The following is a 20,056-nucleotide window of genomic DNA, read 5'->3' on the forward strand; positions in this document are numbered from 1 at the left end:
ATGTTAAATATTTTGGTATTGTCCTGAAGGCTCCGTTTTTGCCCTTGTTTTCCCAAATTTTTTCTCTTTGTTCAGATTGGATAGTTTCTATGGATCTGTCTTCAAGTTCATGCATTCTTTAATCTCATCTCTATCCTGCTATTGAAAACATAACTAGAGGTCTTGGTATTCAGTATAAAAACTTTCACTGAATTCTTCTGTTTTTATTATGCTTGCTCCACCTTCAGTTTTGCCCTTGAGAAGATCCTTTGGTTTTCAAGCAGGAAAAAATGGTGTGGTTTCCTGGGTTTGTGGAATCGGGTGGGATATCTGGAGATCTAACTGCTTTTTACACAGACTTTGATTCAGTGCTTTTGTTTTCATCCCCACTTTACATTCTCACTTCCAAAAACCTTGTAATAGCAAGTCCTGAGCATCTATAGTATCTGAGATACAAATTCAGGTTGCTTCTCAGTTTTTCCTGCTATAAACTCAGGATTCTGAGTTTATTCTACTTTCTCAGGACTGCTCAGTAAGTTGTCAGTTATCTGCTCCTGTGTCCAGAATGTAGGGGGTGTTTTCTCCTGTTTTCTTTAGCAATGAGCTTATATCTAAATCTGTCCGTTTTGGTGATGTTTCAGGAGAGAGAGAGAGGGAAAGTAATAAATTGTGTATTCAAATTGCCATCTTTACCTGGAGTCAAGAAAAGAATTTTAAGATGTACTCATAAAGCAACTGTGAAAATTAAAGTTTTTCTTTATCTTCTGATACATTCTAGGATGAGATCCCCATTGGAATGCCATGCCTGGAATCAGTGACTATTGGTGACGATGTTTGGGATGAGAACTGGTTACCTTTGCAGGCTAAGATGGGGAAAGGGGGCGATTCTCCCTCCCACTTATTTACATCCAGCCGTGGTGGAAAGAAACCATATCTGTCATGTAAAGAAATGCCACAGAAGGTTAGATCCCGGGGAGAACAGAAAGCAAATCATTACTGAAGAAAATAGAAATGTAAATTTCCTCAAGAAATCTATACACTCTGGAATTCAAAAGGATTTATCAAATGATAATTCAGAAGAATTCATTTTTTCCCCCCAAAGATGGTAGTGATAGGAATGAGTACAAGTTGAAACAGAGAAGAATAAATCATGGACTTAAGGTTGCTTAAGTTTCCAATGATTTTGTCATTGGAATCTTAGGCCTTAGGATGTGTAAATAAATAGTTTTCCCTAATTTTATTTTTATTGCATTAGTCTTGTAATATAATCTCTGGATCTCTGCATTGAAAATATTAGCTAACATTGGGCCTATTTAAAATTTATTTTCCACTGGTTATTATAAGAAATATCTATAGTTCTTCCTTATTATTTGTGCCATTTAAGTACTTAGATGATCGTGAAAAATCATCTGGCCATGAATATAGTATTGAAGAAAATACTACAAACCAGAGTTTTGTTTGTTTTAATGAATCTGTGTGTTCCAAGGAATTCAGGATATTGGAGAGTAAATATCCCCAATAAAACAAGGGGAAGAGTCGCACTGATACAGAAACTTAATAAACACCTTTTCTTGATTAATCGGCTTTGTCTCCTCACCTTTACCTTGCCCAAGTTATTTTGTTTGTATCATGTGGCACTGTATCTTAGTTTGTTCTTACAATTTTTCCTCCATAGGATTGGTGCTTTTCTGCACCCAAAGATACATGGGATGATTCATGGCAACCTTCAAGCCTTGTGAATGGAATGAAAGTAGAAGTTCAAAAACAAGAGGAACTGAGTGCGCAGGAAAAAAATATTGGTACAACAAGGATTCAAAAGGTTAAGTGTCTAATGAATGTTACTGTGACAGATCTCATGAGGAAGTTCTTTCATTTTTAGAAAGTAGAAATCTGGTTAATCCCTATTTGGTGGAATACAGATACACAAAAAGTATGTTGATTTTAAAAATAATTTCAATCAGCTGTATCTCTTCAGAAGAAAATCTTGGGGATGCCTGGGTGGCTCAGTGGTTGAGTGCCTACCTTTGGCTCAGGAAGTGATCCTAGAGTGCTGGGACCAAGTCTGCATCTGGCTCCCTGCAGGAAGCCTGCTTCTCCCTCTGCCTGCGTCTCTGCCTCTCTTTCTGTCTCTCATGAATAAATAAATGTAAAAAAAAAAAAATCCTAAGCCTAGAATTGCATGATTGATAAAATTTCTATGTTAGAAATACAGGAAACAAGTCTTTTCATATAATTTAGCCAAAAGCATAAAGCTCTAATATCTGTGATATCATCTAGTCTAGTTTTTTCTTTTACACTGCTGTGGCAGAAAGCACAAATCCTGGAACAAAATCCATTTATTTTGTGTTTCTCAAATATATTATGAACATCCTGAAAACAGCAGGACAATTTGTGTGAATCATGAAATCTAGTCACTAGGCCTCTGCATTTTCATGTGTCACATTGAAAATAAAGGACTCAAGGCTGGGAGACTTGTTGAAAAGCAGATTTGTGGAAGGTGAGTTTTCTGATTGATGTATCTCCTATTTTGTAGGAGAGTATTGATAAAGTATGCTGTGTTATATAGAACACTCTATTCCAGAAATGCAGGTTGCTTAACAGCATAGATTTAGTTTTAGGATAACACCTCAACACTTCAGAAAAAAACCCAGTACCCATTAGAAATCACACCCCTTTCCCATACTCCCACAGCCCTAGGCAACTACTAACCTGCTGTCTCTTTAGTTTTGCCTATTTGGGACATTTCATATAAATGTCATATAATATGTGGTTATTTGTGTTGTTTCCTTTGCTGTGCAGAAGGTTTTTAGTTTCATGCAATCCCACTTGTTTATTTTTGCTTTTGTTGCTTATGCCTTTGGTTTTATAGCCAACAAACTATTGCCAAAACCAGTATCCTAAAGCTTTTCTCCTATATTTTCTTCTAGGAGATTTGTAGTTCCAGGTCTTAGGTTTAAGTCTTTAATCCGTTTTGGGTCAGTTTTTGTGTATAGTGTAAAATAAAGGTCTAATTTCATTCATTTGCCTATGGATATCTAGTTTTCCCAGCATCATATGTTGAAGAGACTGTCCTTTCCCCATTGTGTAATCTTGGCACTATTATCAAAGATCGGTTGACTGAGTATGTGCTTTTATTTTTGGGCTCTCAATTTTATTCTTTTGGTCTATATGTCTGCTATATGCCAGTCCTGTAATGTTTTTATTACTGTGACTTTGTAGTATATTTTGAAATCAGGAAGGGTGATCCCTCCTTTTTTCCCTCTTTAAGATTGCTTTGGCTCTTTGGGGTCCTTTGTGGTTTCATATGAATTTTAGGATTGTTTTTCTATTTTTGTAAAAAAAAAAATGGTATTGTCATTTAGATAGGAATTGCTTTGAACCTGTTGATCACTTTGGGTAGTATGGAAATTTTAATATTCTTTGAGCCCATGAATATGGAATATCTTTGCATTTAGTTATATCTTCTTCCATCAGTGTTTTATAGTTTTCACTGTACAGATCTTTTACCTCCTTAGTTGAATTGTTCCTTGGTATTTTATTCTTTTTGATACTATTGTGAATGGGATTGTTTTCTTAATTTCCTTTTCAGGTAATATCTACACCCAATGTGGGGCTCTAACTCAACCGCCCCTTGAGATCAGCCCCCTAGAGTTGCATGCTCTACCAACTGAGCCAGCCAAGCACCACTTAATTTCCTTTTCAAGTAGTTCATTGTTAGCATATTGAAATGCCACTGATTTTTGTTGACATTTGAGTATTCTCCTTATTAGTCTAGCTAAAGGTTTGTAAATTTTATTTATAGCTTCAAAAAGCTAGCTCTTGGTTTCATTGTTTTTTCCCCCTATTCTCTATTTCATTTTTTTTACCCTAATTTCTGTTATTTCATATGTTCTGCTAACTTTGGCCTCAATTTGTTCTTTTTTTAATTCTTTTTTTAAAATAAAGGTTTTATTTATTTATTACAGAGAGAGGGAGAGATTGCATGCATGAGATCATGAGTGGGAGGGGAAGGGCAGAGGGAGAAGCCAACTGCCCTGCTGAGCAGGGGGCCAGACCTGGAGCTCCATTCCAGGACTCTGGGACCATGACCTGAGCCAAAGGCAGATGCTTAACTGACTGAGCCACCCAGACATCCCCCCTTTTTTAATTCTTTAGGGTAAAAAGTTAAGTTGTTTGTGATTCTTCTTTATTCATGTAGGCATTTACTGCTGTAAACATACCTTTGTCCACATTTGCTCAGGTCATGGTCTCAGGGTTCTGGGATGGAGCTCCATGCCTGGCTCCCTGATCAGAGAGTTCGTTGCTCCTTCTGACACTTCCCACCTGCACTCCCCGACTCACCACTTGTGCTTTCTTGGTTCTCATTGTGATGTTTCCCCTGATTTTTGGTATGCTGTTTTCATTTGTCTCAGGATATTTTCTAGTTTCCTTTTAATTTCTTTTTTGGCCCATTGGCTGTTCAGGAATATGTTTTTTATTTTCGCAGGTTGCTAAATTTAATCTTCCTTTTTGATGGATATTTTCCCTGAGTGTTGAATTTTAGGGTGGCAATTTTTTTCTTTCAACTCTTTGAAGGTGTCATACTATTATGTTCTGGCTTTGGTTAAATTGTCAGCTCTCACATATTGCTCCATTGATAGTGATGTCTTTTTTTCTCTGGCTTCTTTTAAGATTTTTCTGTCTTTTGCTTTAAGCTCTTTGATAATGATATATCTAGATGTAATTTCCTTTGAGTTTACTCTGCTTGTGGTTCACTGAGCATATTGAATAAGATTGATGCCCTTCATCAATTTTAGAAAATTTTGGCCTATTTATGTAATCAAATACTGCTTTTCCCTCATTATCGCCCTCCTGTTGGCATTCCAGTTATCCATGTGCCAGCACTTTGGCTGAATCCCCCATGCCTGTTGGGCTCCTTTCTCATGTTTACATTCTTTTTTCTTTCTTTCCCCTGTGTCTCAGTTTGGAGATTTTCTATTGATTTTTCCAGAATACTCATCCTGTCATCTGTGGGATCCATTCTGCTGCTAAACCCACGCATTGGATTCTTAATTTCAAACATTTTTCAGTTCTAGAATGCCCATTTGATTTTTTTAAAAATAAATTTGAATTCTCTGTTTAAACTCTCTACAATTTTTTTGTTACTTTCTCTATATTCTTGATCATGTTAATCATAATTATTTTACATTTTTATTCAGATAATGCCAGTATCTGAATCATCTTTGGGTACGTTCTCTCTCCCCCCACCCCATATTTGATTTTGTTCTTTGATTCTGTTTTTTAGCATTATCGGAGGGGAGGAGAAAATGGGAAGCATACCTCATGGGTTTTTTTTTTAATTTAATTTTTGATGTTATGGATAAAAAATTTTAGAGGCTCTGGATGAGTTATCTTCCTCCAAGGCAGGTTGAGTTGTCTTGTGGCTGGCAAATACCAGCCAGTCTAATAACACATATTAAGGTTTGGTTTTAGGCTTTGTTAGGATTGCTGTATTTTCCTTTTGTCCTTACTTCTTAGATGTGGCTCTTACTCTTAACACAGAATCCTTTGGGAATCTCAGCTGAAACCCTTGGTGGCGCTCAGACTCTATCCTCTGTCTCCTCAGCTTTATAAGGTATAATTCATATTCCATGTAGTTACTCATTTAAAGCATACAGTTTAGTGGCTTTTAGTATATTCATTAGTCCACTAACCTATTGTGCATTTGTCACCACAAAGCAATTGTAGAACATTTTCATTATCACCCAAGGAAACCCTGTATCCCTGAGTTGATACACTATCAGACAACTGCTCATCTACGTTCTGTCTCCATCAATTTGCTTATTCTTAAGGACATTGCATATTACTGGAATCAATAGAGTATGTGACCTTTTGTGTCTGGCTTTCTACCATAATATTCTCAGGGTTGATCATGTATCAGTACTTTATTTCTTTTTGTGGCTGAATAATCTATTGTATGGAGAGATCACATTTTATTTATCCATTCGTCAGCTGATGGACGTTTGAGTTGTTTTCAGTTTCTTGCTATTATGAATAATGCTGCTGTGCCATTCATGTACATGTTTTTATGTAGACATATGTTTTAAATTTTATAAGGTACATACCTAGGAGTAGAGTTGCTAAGCCATATGGTAACTCTTTGTTTAATGTTTTGAGGAGTTGCCAGACTTTCCCAAATAGACATTTCTACCAGCCATATAAGAGTGTTCCAGTTTGTCTATGTCCTTGCCGGTACTGTTAGATCTATTTTTTAAAAAATCATGGCCATCCTAGTGGGTATGAAGTTGTGTGTTATTGTGGTTTGGGGCTATGCTTTTGATTGGATATGTTAATCATGTTTCTTGAAAGTCAGTAATTTACCTCTAGTTCCATGAGATGTATTTTCAAATAACTGTGATGGAGGCAGTCATAGCTACAGAGACCTAAATCTGGTAGAATGATACTTCTCAAACTATAATGTGTCTAGATTCCCTTAGAATCTTGTGAAAGTGCAGATTCTGATTAAGCAAATTTGGCTGCGGACACAAGTTCTGCATATCTAACAAGCTCCCAGGTGATACTCCTGGTTGGCAAACCACACTTTGAGCAGCAAGGCTGGAGAACACTCTTTGGAGAAAGAACCGTGATTGTCAATTAAGTGCTCAAGTTGACTGCAGGCACTTGCTTTCAGAATGTCATACAAATTCAGAGAGCATTCACCTGTGTTCCCCCCCCCCCCCCCAGATTAAGAAGCTATCAGAATGCATCTTAAATATGTTCTAACAATGCATCTTTCTTCAAAATCATATTTGTGAGGGAAGAAAAAGGATATAGCCTTAAAAATTTGTTTCTGATTTCACTTTTTGTTAAACTACTGAAAATAGCACGGTGTAAACACTTGGTCTGGGTTGTCTGAAGTCAAGGCCTTAGCCTCACCACAGACTAAAGTCTATAGGTTTGTACACGTTACCTTTTGGAGCTTCAGTGTTTCCATCAGCAAAGACCCATTTAGATAGTGATCTTTCAGTTTTGTAGCTTTATCCTATTAATATATTTACCTAACTTTGAAGCTTTATTGAAAGAACTCACTAATGTTCAGCCTCATTCTGACTGAGAATAACCTTACAGAGGATAACTGAAACACGCATGAGTTGCATAAACCAAGTAAAAATTGGAATCTGGACCTTTGATTTCCTAAAGTAGCATATTGTGTGGCCAGTATAGCTATTTGGAATTTGAATTTCATTTTTGCTGTCAAAAGAAAGGCTACACACATATCCCTTTGCACATTGCATAACCATATAAGCCACATTCATGCCAGCCATATTTGAAAATGAGGAATTTTTTTGTTATGGAACAAAAAAGGAATGCCAACTGATACTCTGATACTAAATGTCTACTACATCTATACCTGAAGGACATTCAAAGCTTCCATTTTCTGTTTGTATAATTACTGGTTCAGTTCACTCAGGGCAGATCCCAGACTGTCGGCAGCCTGGATGGGGATTGGGCTTGCTTTAGTCATAGTAATGCCAGCTAACATCACAGAAGAGAAGTGCTAAGTTACCATGGAGTGTATCTACTTCAGCAATGACTGTATGGTAGGATATAGGATCTAATGGTTAAAATTTGATGTTCTGTTCACTTAACTTCAAATTTAGTCTCCATATGGGATGTTCCTCTTTTTCTCTCAAACCCTGGTTCTTAATACTCCATTTTGTCTCATCTTCTGAGGAGCTTGCCTTTACTTTGTGTTCTCCTTAGTGTGCACACTGCAGATTGAGGGTAGTGCCTCCATTCATGGCTGGCAGTTGGGACATACTCTATTTCCCTGAGGACAGTGAGCTTAGGGACAGGGATTCTGTCCTATTGGGAGGTGTTGAGGTGGGTCCGAGAGAACACGGACTGGGCTGAGTTCCCATCTCTGCTTTGTCACCTACTGGTTGACACTGGATAACTCAGCCTCCTGTGAAAAGCATCATGCTAGGTGAAAGGACCATAGTAAGGAAGACCTGACCCCTAAGCTGGAGCGGTCATGCTGAAATTTAAATGAAGAAGCCTGTGCAAATAACCTGGCAGTGTGCCGACAGTGAGTGTGCACTGTGTTTTCCTGCATTTCTATTTCCCGCCACTCTTCCTCAGCTCTGTGTGGCATCTTTCACTACCATATTGGCTCATAATGCATATTCAGTCAGTGTGTCTTGAATTGATGGTCACTAAGTTAGAAAAGGACTTGTTTTTTTCTAGAGAGTAACTAGGTTCTTAAAAGTGAGTAGTTTTATTAAGTATGATATGAAAAATACTTGTACATAACTAAGGAACCCAAACAGGGTTCATTCTTCCTGTTATACTGACGATTACCTTTCCTGCTTTGCCCTACTTTTTCCATACTGCAGCAGCCAAACTTAGAAAGTTCTTCGGATTCTCCCACATTGCCCAAGTTGGAGGAGTTCTACATCTCTCTGGTCGAGTCACAGCAGTCAGCAGAAGGGAGTCAGTTTGAGCCTAGTAGCATTCAGACTCAGGTAAAGCAAATGCAGCTGTCCACAGCAGCCCTCAGCACAACTCCTGCGGCAGTTGATTCTCCAGAAAAACACTCTGGTTCAGGTAGGTTTACATATAACTGACAAATACAGTGGTTTGTCATGCTGCTAACTTGAAAAAATTGCTGACTTTAGCATTTGTCTCAAGTCCTTACACTATTTCTGGGGTCAATTGTTCCCTTCTATTTTTCCATTCCTTTTTTTTTTTTTTCAGTTTGGTTGAGTTAGTGTTACATACAGTAGGATTTGTCAGTTTTTGAGTGTATGGTTCTGTGAGTTTTGACATAGGTATGCTAGTCTTGTAACCACATGGTTGTGGCTAGAACAAATCCACCAGTTCTTTGCATCTCTCTGCAGTCATTCCCTCCCCTTGCGTACTGGTTTCGGGCATGTTACTTTCTCTTTTCTAGAATTTCATAGAGAATCATACATTATATAATTTTTAAGTCTGACCTTCTTCACTTAGCATGATGTTTTAGAGATTCATTTATGTTGTTGCCAGTGTCAAAAGTTATTTATTGCTAAGTGGTACCCAGATGTACTGATGAACATATTTGAACCATTATGAAAAAAAAGCTGTGAACATTCACATACAGCTCTTTGTGTAGACATACTCAGTACATACCAAGAAGTAGAATTGCTGGGTCACATGATCACTACATGATTAACTTAAGAACTGCCAGTTTTCCAAAGTGGCTCTTCCATTTTTTTTATTCACACCAGTAATATATGAAAGTTCTGATTGCTCCATATCCTTGCCAACATGGTATTATCAATCTTCTAAAATTTTGCCATCCTCATACGTGTGTAGTGGTATCTTACTGTGGTTTTAATTTATATTTCTCTCTGTCAGTGAGGTTAGCCATCTTTTCATTGCTTATATGTAGTCTATAGATATTCTTTAGTGAGTTGCATGATCAAGTATATGCTCACTTTTATTGGATTGCCATCTTTTCATTGATTTGTAAAAATTCTTTATTCTGGACACAAAAGCTTTGTCAGATATGTACATATCTGTGTGTGTGTGTGTGTCTCACAAATATTTTCAAGTGTGTGACTTCTTTAACAGCATCTTTGGAAGAATAAGTTTTCATTTTGATGAAATCTGATTTTTTTGTGTGTGTCCTGTTTAGAAATATTTCCTAACCCAAGTACCTGATTTGCTCTTACCTTTTTTTGTGAAAGTTCTATAGTTTTAGGTCTAAAAGTTATATCTGTGATCCAATTTGTTAATTTTTTAGTTATTGTGTACATTAATATTATGGTATGATGTAAGGATCAGTGATTATTTTGATTGCATATAAATATTCAGTTTTGTTGAAAAGACTATCCTTTTTTAAATTGCCTCATAGCTTTGTCAAAAGTTAGTAGGCTGTATATGTGAGGGTCTATTTCTGGACTTTCTATTATATTTTAATGGTCTCTGTATGTTTATATACCACTGCTTTGATTAGTGTGGCTTTATATGTCTTGAAATCATACAGTTTTGTGCCCTCCTTCCTCCCCATCACATATTTAATCCCCCCTCCACCTTCTGGTAACCAGTTTTTTTTTTCTTTCAAGTTTTTATTTATTTGATTATTTATTTAAAGGTTTTATTTATTTGAGAGGGAGAGAGAGAGAGAGCATGAGTAGGGAGGGGGAGAAGGAGATGGAGAGTTTCCGGTGTACAATTTAGTGATTCAGCTCTTCTGTATGTCACCCAGAGTGTTCATCACAAGTGCACTCCTCAATCCCTATCACATATTTTACCGATTCCCCCACCCACCTCCCTCTGGTGACCATCATTTCTCTAAAGAGTCTGTTTCTTGGTTTGTTTATCTCTTTCTCTCCTTATGCTCCTTTGTTTTTATTTCTCAAATTTCACATGAGTGAAATTATATGGTACATATCTTTCTCCTGCTGACTTATTTCAGGTCACATAATCCTGTCTGGCTCCATCTATGTCATCACAAAAGGCAAGATTTCATTTTTCTTATGGCTGAGTAATATTCCATTATATATATATGTGTGTGTGTATATACACACACACACACATACACACACTACACATCACATCTTTCAGTCCGTGGACGACGCTTGGGCTGTTTCCATAATTTAGCTATTGTTGATAATGCTGCTATAAACATCAGGGTGCATGTATCCTTTTGAGTTAGTATTTTTGTATTCTTTGGATAAATACCTAGTAGTACAATTGCTGGATCATAGGGTAGTTCTATTTTTAACTTTTTGAAGAACCTCCATACCGTTTTCCAGAGTGCTGCAGCAGATTGCATTTCCACCAATAGTGTGAGAGGATTCCCCTTTCTTCGTATCCTTGCCAACATCTGTTTTATGTATTACTGATTTTAACCACTTTGACGGGTATGAGGTGATATGACATTGTAGTTTTGATTTACATTTCCCTTATGATCAGTGATAATGAGCGTCTTTTCATCTGTCTATTGGCCATCTGTATGTCTTCTTTGGAAAAATGTTTATTCATGTCTTCTGCCCATTTTTTAGTTGGATTATTCATTTTCTTGGTTCTGAGTTGTATAAGTTCTTTATGCATTTTGGATACTTCATCCTTTATCAGAGATGTCATTTGCAAGTATCTTCTCCCATTCCATAAGGTGCCTTTTAGTTTGTTGTTTACACCTTTGATGTGCAGAAGCTTTTTATTTTGATGAAGTCCCAGTAGTTTATTTTTGCTTTTGTTTCCCTTGCCTCCGTAGACATATCTAGAAAGAACTTGCTATGGCCAGTGTCAAAGAGGATACTGCACGTGTTCTTCTCTAGCTAGATTTCTAGCTGCCTCTTCTCTGGTACTTTCCTCCCACAAATTCCAGACACCTTGGCCTCCATGAATTCTAGACTTATCTTTTAAGCCCAGTAAGATCTCCAGGTGCAGTTTGAATTCTCCCTTCTTGTACTGAAGCCTGGAAGCTATTTTTCAGCCATGAATAAGGCCCTCATAGGTCTCACTTCATTTGTTTCCCTTCTCTTAGGGATTACTGTCTTGCATGCTTGTTGTTCAGTGTATGAAAGCTGCTGTTCCATACATTTTGTTCAGTTTTCCAGTTGTTTAAAATAGGAGAGATGGTTTTTCAGTCCCTGTTGAATTAACATCATATTTAGAAGCAGTTTTGCTACTCTTTTAAATTCTTTGATCATGATACCTTGCTTTCATATATTTATACCTTTTAAAATCTGAACTTCCCAAATCTTTATGTAAAACCACTTATTTTATTAGAACTCACTCGTTCTTTTCCTCTCCAGTGGGCATTAATTATAGCTTTATGATCAGAGTTTTACTTTTTGGAATACCCTGTCAAATTCTCCTTGAATGTAGTAATTCATCACAAATGTACAGAACATATACCACATGCTACTATGTTAGTTACTAAAAATGCAAAGATGAATAAACATTTTAAACATCCTGAATAGGGATCCCTGGGTGGCGCAGCCGTTTGGCGCCTGCCTTTGGCCCAGGGCGCGATCCTGGAGAGCCGGGATCGAATCCCACATCAGGCTCCCGGTGCATGGAGCCTGCTTCTCCCTCTGCCTGTGTCTCTGCCTCTCTCTTTCTCTCTGTATGACTATCATAAATAAAAAAAAAAAACAAAAACAAAAACAAAAAAAAACCATCCTGAATAAACATAAAGGATTATGCCTGTATTTTCTCTAGATTTTTTGAAATCTGTGTTTTTAAGGTCTAGAGCAGTACTTTTCAAATGTAATCATGCTGGTGCCAGTCTGCGAAGTATTTGTGTTGATGGACAACACATTAGCACATTATGTAGCTCATGTGTTGTTTTTTTTTTTTAACGCAGAACTTTCTTGAAGGAAGCAGTGTGTTTGCTTAGATGCTGGCAAAAGCTGCTTCTCTCATTGTAGGCAAGTAAAAAAGAGTTAACAGATCAGTTGCTTCAGTAGCCCTGGAGTACATGTGTGACAATGCCCAGCATTCCCTTCCTTGGTTATTTGGAATTTTTGGCATTGGAGTTCCAAGATTTATTTCATTTAAAAGATTCTTCTTAGTTAAAACTAATTTCTAAGGAATTTATTTTATGGCTGATAACTATCTTTTGGAACTTCTTACAAACATCTTGGTCAGTTTTGTTTTTACACTGGTACAGACTAAAATTGAAACCACTGTGGCAATAGAAAGCACCTGTGAGACACCATTGTGCTCACTGCTGGAAAGAAAGAGGACTCTTCCCTGGAATTGGAATTATACCCTATTTATTTTTATGATGTCCTAGAAAGAGATTTTCCCTTCTCGGTTTGTAAGTACATTCCCCCCTTATTCTGACAAGGATTATTTCCTCTCCGTTCCCCATTCTCATTTCCTTTCCATTTGTTGACTGGTTTCTGAGTCTTACCTCTCTAATTATAACAGAAGAATGTCACTATCTGACAGAAGATGATTGTCACACATATTAGTAAAGATCTAGAATGGGAAAGTGAAGGCAATGAGCATTGAGCATGAGAACCCCTTGAAAAGACTTGTGTTTTCTTTCTTTTTCAGTGGAGAGCTCTCCAGAGAGCCTAAAGAATGATTTCTCTAGTAGCCATGCTATTACAGTATTCAAAGATAAGAATCATGGAGCCATGGACCAGCTCTCTTTGATTTTGTCTCCTGAGCACCAAATTTCCCAGAAGCTCTACATTCCTCGGAGTACAGCCACTGCTGCCTTAGGAGCTGCTGCACGGTTAGCCACCTCCAGGAGACTCTTACACTGGTACCCCAGTGTGAAAAGGATGGAAGCATGAGGGAGGAAGTAGGGGAGAAAATAATAAACCAGGTGCTTTAGGGCCTGGTGATTTCCCAAGGCCCGAACAAGGAGGAGATTTTGAGACAAAACACTATTTTTTTTTAGTTGATGCCTTTGTTTTTCCATGTGACTATATGTTAGCTTTTATTATGCTAACAATTCACTTTGTTGTGTAAGTATTGATATGTTTTAATTTTTATTGACAATGTTTCTTATTCTGCATAGTTTTTTTCACCTTAGTTTAATGTAGTAGTTTAAAGGAGTTTTTATTTTTATTGTTTTTGTGTGTGTGTGTTTCTATAAATGTTTTTCTTGTACATATCATGACTGATAAATGAAAACTGAAAAACTAATGTTTTGTGATGCATATTTAGCAAGACAAAAATGATCTCAGATTCTTATCTCCAGAAAAAGGATGTCTGAATTGTAAGGCTGCGTTTTCTTTCTCATTTGAAATTTTCTATATTATAGAGATGATCCAGGGCTCCAATTCTTACCATTATTATTTCTTTGAAATGCTAGGATCAGTGAGAAAATCCACATCCTGAAGCTTTAGTCATGTAAACACTTTTACATTTAAAAAAATTAAGTGGTCTTTTCAGCACAGGCAGTTTCCTGGTGGCTAAAAACAAAATTCTAGAGACTAGTTATTGAAATTTGGCTGCGCCATTTCTTTAGGCCTCACAGTTCCCAGGACGGTCAGTGTTTAAGTGTCTGTAGGATATGGTATTCTCTGAAGTTAAATTATGTGAAACACCATATAGCTCAAAGTATGAACCATCAAGAACAAACGAGACCTTTGGAAAGGTGAAATTAAAGAATGTAAGTGGTACTAATTTAAATTCTTTGTGGTGATATACCAGATTTATCCCCAAATTAAAGAAATCCAATACAGAAGCATTTTTTAGAAGTAAAATCTGAGAAAGAGCTGTGAATTACTTGTTTGCTACATCTTACTTGATTCTCACCTTCTGGGCCCCTCCCTCCTTTAAGGTTTCCTCTGTCAGGATTACATGGCAGAGCTGGCCCTGATTTATGCTTTTTGTACAATAAGGAGTTTGTCCTTTTCTCAACTACTTAATCAGCAAAATGTCCACTAAGGAAGAGAATGAGATCAAAATAAATAGGAAGTACATTTAAATTTAGACTATTACTGGCTGAAACTTCTTTCTTAGAATTAAGCAATCATGAAACCAAGTTAAATCTGAAGTTTCTAATTTCTGGTAGTTTTTGGTTTAAAAACCTTAGAGAAAACATATTTAATGCAATAAAATTTAAAAATCCAGATTTACCTTAAATTCCAATGTAAGAATTATGATATTCTAATTAACCAAAAAAAAAAGTAATTTGGAAATATCACTGATAGTTGACCCAGCAGAAGGAACAGGTTCCCATTTGGGTGTTTTTTTATTTTATATCAGGCATCTTTATTGGAGAAGACAGTTGGAAAGTTATAGGAAGGGCCAATGAACAGTTAAATATCATATGACAGTTAAATATCATTTATGATACTCAACCATGATACAACCTGGAAAAGTTTTTCATGTAGGTTTAAGTAATTATCTACAATTTGTTTTTAAAGAAGAAAATTCATTTTGGAATTATGCTTCCTAGAATTCTTCCTTTATTTTTTTTCTTAAGATTTATTTTTTATTCATGAGAGACACAGAGAGAGAGGCAGAGACATAGGCAGAGAGAGAAGCAGACTCCTCACAGGGAGCCTGACAGGGGGCTCCATCCCCGGACCAGATCATGCCCTGAGCCAAAGGTAGATGCTCAACTGCTGAGCCACCCAGGCATCCCAAATTCTTCCTTTAAAGAAGAAACCATGTTTGAATAATATACTTCACTTCTCCAGATGGGCTCTCATTGGGTTTGGGACAAGGTGAATCTGGTAGAAGCAGCATTTACATATTTAGTAGGTCATACCATAACTCTTTCAATAGCATGAGATATCAGGAGGAACTCTGCAAATGCCAGGTAACCTGACAGCGACTAATTTTACACTTTGCCAGTTAGATCCGGGGTTATGGAATCACTGTTCTAATAAGGCTCTTTCATAATCCTGTCCATTTGCAAATGGCCAGATAGAGAATCATTTTAGACAGAGGCATCCCAAACTAATGAGTGTCAATACAGTTTGAATGAAGCCTCTTCAGATATTAATAGTTAACTTCCTGAGTGAGCAGAGTGAAGAATGAACCTCTGAGAAGCTTGTACATATTTTGACTACTTGGCTTTGACTAAGACAGCTGATCCTGCTATGTGTTTTCCTGCCTTCTCCCATAGATGGGTCTTGCTTGGTAGTTAACTAAAATAGCCCAAAGCATCAAAAAGTGTAGATCATTTGAACTTGGGTAAATAGATCCAGGTATATGGGCAGGAATAACAATAAGAAGTGTTAAAAAGATAGAAAAAAAGGATACATAGATGCTCTGTAGGTTAGGGTTAAGTTAACTATATTTTATTGTCTAAAAAGATGGGTTGATGTATATTGTACTTGGAATAGTCCCCCTCCCCATATTTTTGTCGTTAAGGATCCATTAGAAGTAATAGAATTCCCCCAAGTAGTGTTGATTGGGAAGTGGGAGCTTGAGTGTGTGAGAGGGAATGGGGATGAGAACATAAAGGAAAATGCTGGTTATAATCTCTTTAGATAAGGAAGAGGGAGTAGCTTTACTGACAGCCACTCAGGTTTTAAATCAGTGGCTCATGGCAAAGACCTGTCTCCTATCTAAATACCTACCATGGGATTTCAAAAGAGAGGCTCTTCCAGCTGCAGTCAGCTATGACTGTTACCCACCCTCTGACTCTCACACATCTGAGAAGCCAGTTGCCCATTACAAGGCATGGCAAAAACCAGAGGCTTCTACCTACAGTCAGACTCTTTCTAACCTGAGGACTTAGAATTACAGAGTTCTGATCTAGAGGGGACCTTAGATGAAGAAATTTGAAGCCTAGAAAGACTGATTTCTCCATGGTCACAGGCCTTATAGTCCCTATCTGCTGACACCTCACTCAGCACCCTATCTACAGGAAAATATTGTAACTGTCTTATGTAGTTTAAATGATTTGATGCCAGAAGACATAGTTTGGTAAGTAAGTCCAAAAGAATAGTGGTTCTGATAGCTGGGCACAAACCCCTGGTGTTGGGAGGGGAGAGAGATTGATTTACAAGATCTTGTCATCTTGAATATGGCTAGCTTAAATAACAGTGGGCCAATTCTGTGGCCAAAGAGTCTAAATAGGGTGGGGGACATAGCAAGGGATGGGAAACCAACATCTTCTGAAGCTTCCTACTGACGTGTATACACAGGTGGCAAGACTTTTCTAACTTTTGATATTTTTTCAGAATTAAATTCATCGTATATATATACACACACACACACACACACACACAATGTCATGGAGAGCATTAATCATAATTTTTGCAGGAGCCATCACTAAGACATTTAAAACTTTTTAATATTCTGTAGCCCATTCAGATCTTAATGTTTTCCAAGATGCCAGCCAGGGTGCATAGCAACTCAGTCCGTCTAGATTCTTTGAAGATAGGCGTTACTCCTAACAGGTATCATATGTCTCATTTAGTCAATTGCCAGTCAACCTAGGAAGTTTTTAGTGTCATTAGCCTACTGGAGCCAGAATACTTTAAATTCTGCCATTTTTAACTATGTAGACAAATTATTTTAACTTCTCAATCAAGATTTTCTCTAACATTTAGAATCCCAGTTGACTTTTCACATGAAATTGAGTGTTTGACCCACTTGAGACTTGAGTGCAGGATTTATTCACAGCTAAAATTTCTTGGTTATAAGCATAGTTTTCAGGAAATACTTTTAACTTTCTGTTTGGTATAAACTTTGTTTTATATTTTGGTTAAAATTTTAAAAAATATTAATTTATGGAAAAATGTTTATAAGAAACATTGTTTACTTGATGATTATGTCTCAGTGCAATTTAGATAATTTGATGAGGAAACCAAACTTAGGACTGTTTCTCGGCTCTCTTAACTTTTGTTATGGAACTAATGGAAAGTTACTGAGATCAAGGAATAATGATTGGCTTATCTTTGGAGTTTGTAACAGCGTTTTTAATTTATTTTATATATTTGGGAAGTTGGAATTTGTTTTGCTAAAAAATGTCTAGGTGTTTCTTTGTAACTAGCTTTCTGTTATGATTCCGCAGGAATGAAAATTTCACTTAAATATGTGACCCAAAGAACTTAATTGACTAAAATACGAAATTTGCTTATATAGTTGTGCAAATAGAGATTTGACAGTTGTCTTGGCTAAAATATTTGTCTTCATTTTTGGCATGTCCTTTTTATTCTTGACCTTTGTAAACCTTTGCTATGTTGTAGATAGACTCTTATTCCATGCAGTTGGAATTCATTCATACCAGAGCCACTTCTTAAGTAGCTGACAGCCACATTTTAGACCTGTTTTATTTCTCTTGTTGATAGCAACATGTCACAGCCTTCTAAGCCATGTTCCGGTGTCTTAAATTCTCTTCTGAGACTTTCCACACACTGAATGCCAAATGTGGTCTCCACTTGCAGCTGTAATTCAGTGTTCTTTCAGCTGCTTGCTTGATCACCCAATTCCACATTCAGAGCCTTTGCTATAGTAGCTCTTCTGCCTGGAGCAGATTATTTCCAGGTGATTTCTCAAATGCCATTCAGGTGGTTTGGCACAAACTTATCCTTAATCTGTCATTCCATGGGACCATAAGTTTAGCAACCAAAGTCACCTCGGTTCATTTCTTACTGCAACAAATGACTCCGTGACAAAAGTATCCTCTTTCTGCAATTGTCACTCATATGGTTGGATGAAAAATATCTTCTGATACCTTTTGTAGGAAAATACTTGTCAGCTAAGTAAGACTGTGTGTGTGTACCAGGATATTGACTATTGAGCAAAGTATCCCCACGGATGTTCCCTATTTCTTCCTCATGATACCTGTCTTCCTCTTTCCTAATGGATGCTTGCCTTCTCCTTTGCTTAGAAGGATGAAACTTAAACATATATGATATGGACTAGAGTCAAAAGTTTACCCTTTCTTTTCCTAATTTCTATGACCCCTGAAACATATCCTACACTTTCTTCAACAGGAGTTTCGAGGGATCGCCCTCCTCTGCTGCCAGTGTTCCCTACACCATCTGCTAGTTGCTTCAGATAAAAATTTAGGAGTAGAATCATCCTGACTGCTCCCTGCCCTTCATCCCTACATTCAATCCATATCAAATCCTGTCAAATTCTACCTCCTAAGTATCTCAGTAACCCACCTATTTTTCTGTAAATCTACTGCCATTGTGTTAGGCCAATCCACCTTCATGTCTTTTCTGGCATAGGGTAGATGTTCAGTAAGTAATTTTATTGAATTAGATGAATGAGTAAACAGAATAGGATATAAGTAAGGTTCAATGAAATCTTGATCTTTTTTCTACAATGCTATGTTCTGAATATTGATAATACAGAGGACTTTATTGGAAGGAGTCTAATCAAACATGAACAAACATCCTACTTAAACTTTACATAAACTTGAATAAAGAGCATGTTCTCTAGGTAAGAGAACTGAGTAGAATGACCACATACTTTGTCTAGGTTATTTTTCTGCATAAACCATACTTAGTTATTTTTCTGGTTCGGTTTGTGAGAGAAAATGGCAAAAAAGAAAAGGCAGTTTGATACTTGCAGCTTCTCAGCAATCAACCTCTGTGGCCTCCTTGCAGAAAAGTTTGATTTGTCAAACTGGCTCCTTTTAGTTTATCCTTCTTTATTCATGGAAACATACCTCTGACATCCCAGTTCATTTTCCAGAAAATCTTTCAGCACCACAGACCCAGTTTCAGTGATGAAACAAATGCATTTAAAAGTGCTCTTTATGGGCAGCCCTGCTGGCTCAGCGGTTTAGCTCTGTCTTTAGCTCAAGGCCTGATCCTGGAGACCTGGGATCGAGTCCCATGTTGGGTTCCTTGCATGGAGCCTGTTCCCTCTGCCTGTGTCTCTGCCCCTCTCTCTCTCTCTCTCTCTTTCTCTCTCTCTGTGTGTGTCTCTCATTAATAAATAAATAGAATCTTTTTTTTAAAAAAAAGTGCTCTTTAGGGATTTATATATTAGTTTGGATGTAAACTGCTTTTCCTGGAACTAGTTTGGTGCTAAATTGAGTTGTAAGGAGGGTGGGGCAGGTCTGTGGTGGTGCTGGACCCTGCCAAAGCAATGACTCCAGGGGAAAAGGGAAATGAAAGAAACCCAAGAATCCGTTCTCTTTACCAAGAGAACTCTCTTACCTTTTGTTTTTTTGGTGACTTTTCTGCCATTAGTTCTTTGGAGATTAATGTTGTAATGTTTTCTGTTTTGAATTCAGTGTAGTGTGAGAACATGTGATTTAAAAACATTAATGCAACTAAAGAAATGAGCAGGGAAACTACTGCTAGCTTTAAATTTGTTCCCTGGTAAAAGTTAAATTATGGATTCCCACTGAAGAATAAAATGCCAGCGACTAACCATGACCAAGCATTACTGAGGCAGCAGGTAGGGCAGCAGTTTGCAAGCCTGGCCTTGTATCTTAATCACCCCGAGGAACGTTCAAAAACTTGCACAGCTTGGATCACATCGTCCCCCAAAGGTCCTGATTTAAGTGGTCTCCTATGGCTCAATGAGCAGGAAGGGCTCCGAACCAATGTGCAAGAGGATAATGTCAACTCTGTCCCGATTAGGACAAACCACTTGGATGCATGTCCTGCCTCTAGAATGGTGATTCTCAAGGCGGGGCGGGGGTGGTTAGAGGAAC

At 37.4% G+C, this 20,056-nt stretch overlaps 1 protein-coding gene across 7 annotated transcripts in view; it reads left to right on the forward strand.

The window, feature by feature from the left end:
* TDRD5 (tudor domain containing 5) overlaps window positions 1–20,056 on the forward strand; it is a 91,619-nt gene that overhangs the window by 64,809 nt on the left and 6,754 nt on the right. For 3 of the 7 annotated variants that reach the window (XM_041747697.1, XM_041747865.1, XM_041747616.1), the window contains 4 exons: window positions 758–940; window positions 1,655–1,798; window positions 8,355–8,565; window positions 13,015–14,930. In XM_041747697.1, coding sequence (XP_041603631.1) covers window positions 758–940; window positions 1,655–1,798; window positions 8,355–8,565; window positions 13,015–13,259 — 783 coding nt within the window. In that variant the 3' untranslated portion in view covers window positions 13,260–14,930. Of the gene's footprint in view, window positions 1–757; window positions 993–1,654; window positions 1,799–8,354; window positions 8,566–13,014; window positions 14,931–20,056 lie in introns of those variants that run through there. The other 4 variants (XM_041747784.1, XM_041748037.1, XM_041747946.1 and 1 more) reach the window with 4 other exon arrangements.

The sequence above is a fragment of the Vulpes lagopus genome, chromosome 1, assembly GCF_018345385.1.
Source record: "Vulpes lagopus strain Blue_001 chromosome 1, ASM1834538v1, whole genome shotgun sequence".
Classification (NCBI taxonomy): Eukaryota; Metazoa; Chordata; class Mammalia; order Carnivora; family Canidae; genus Vulpes; species Vulpes lagopus.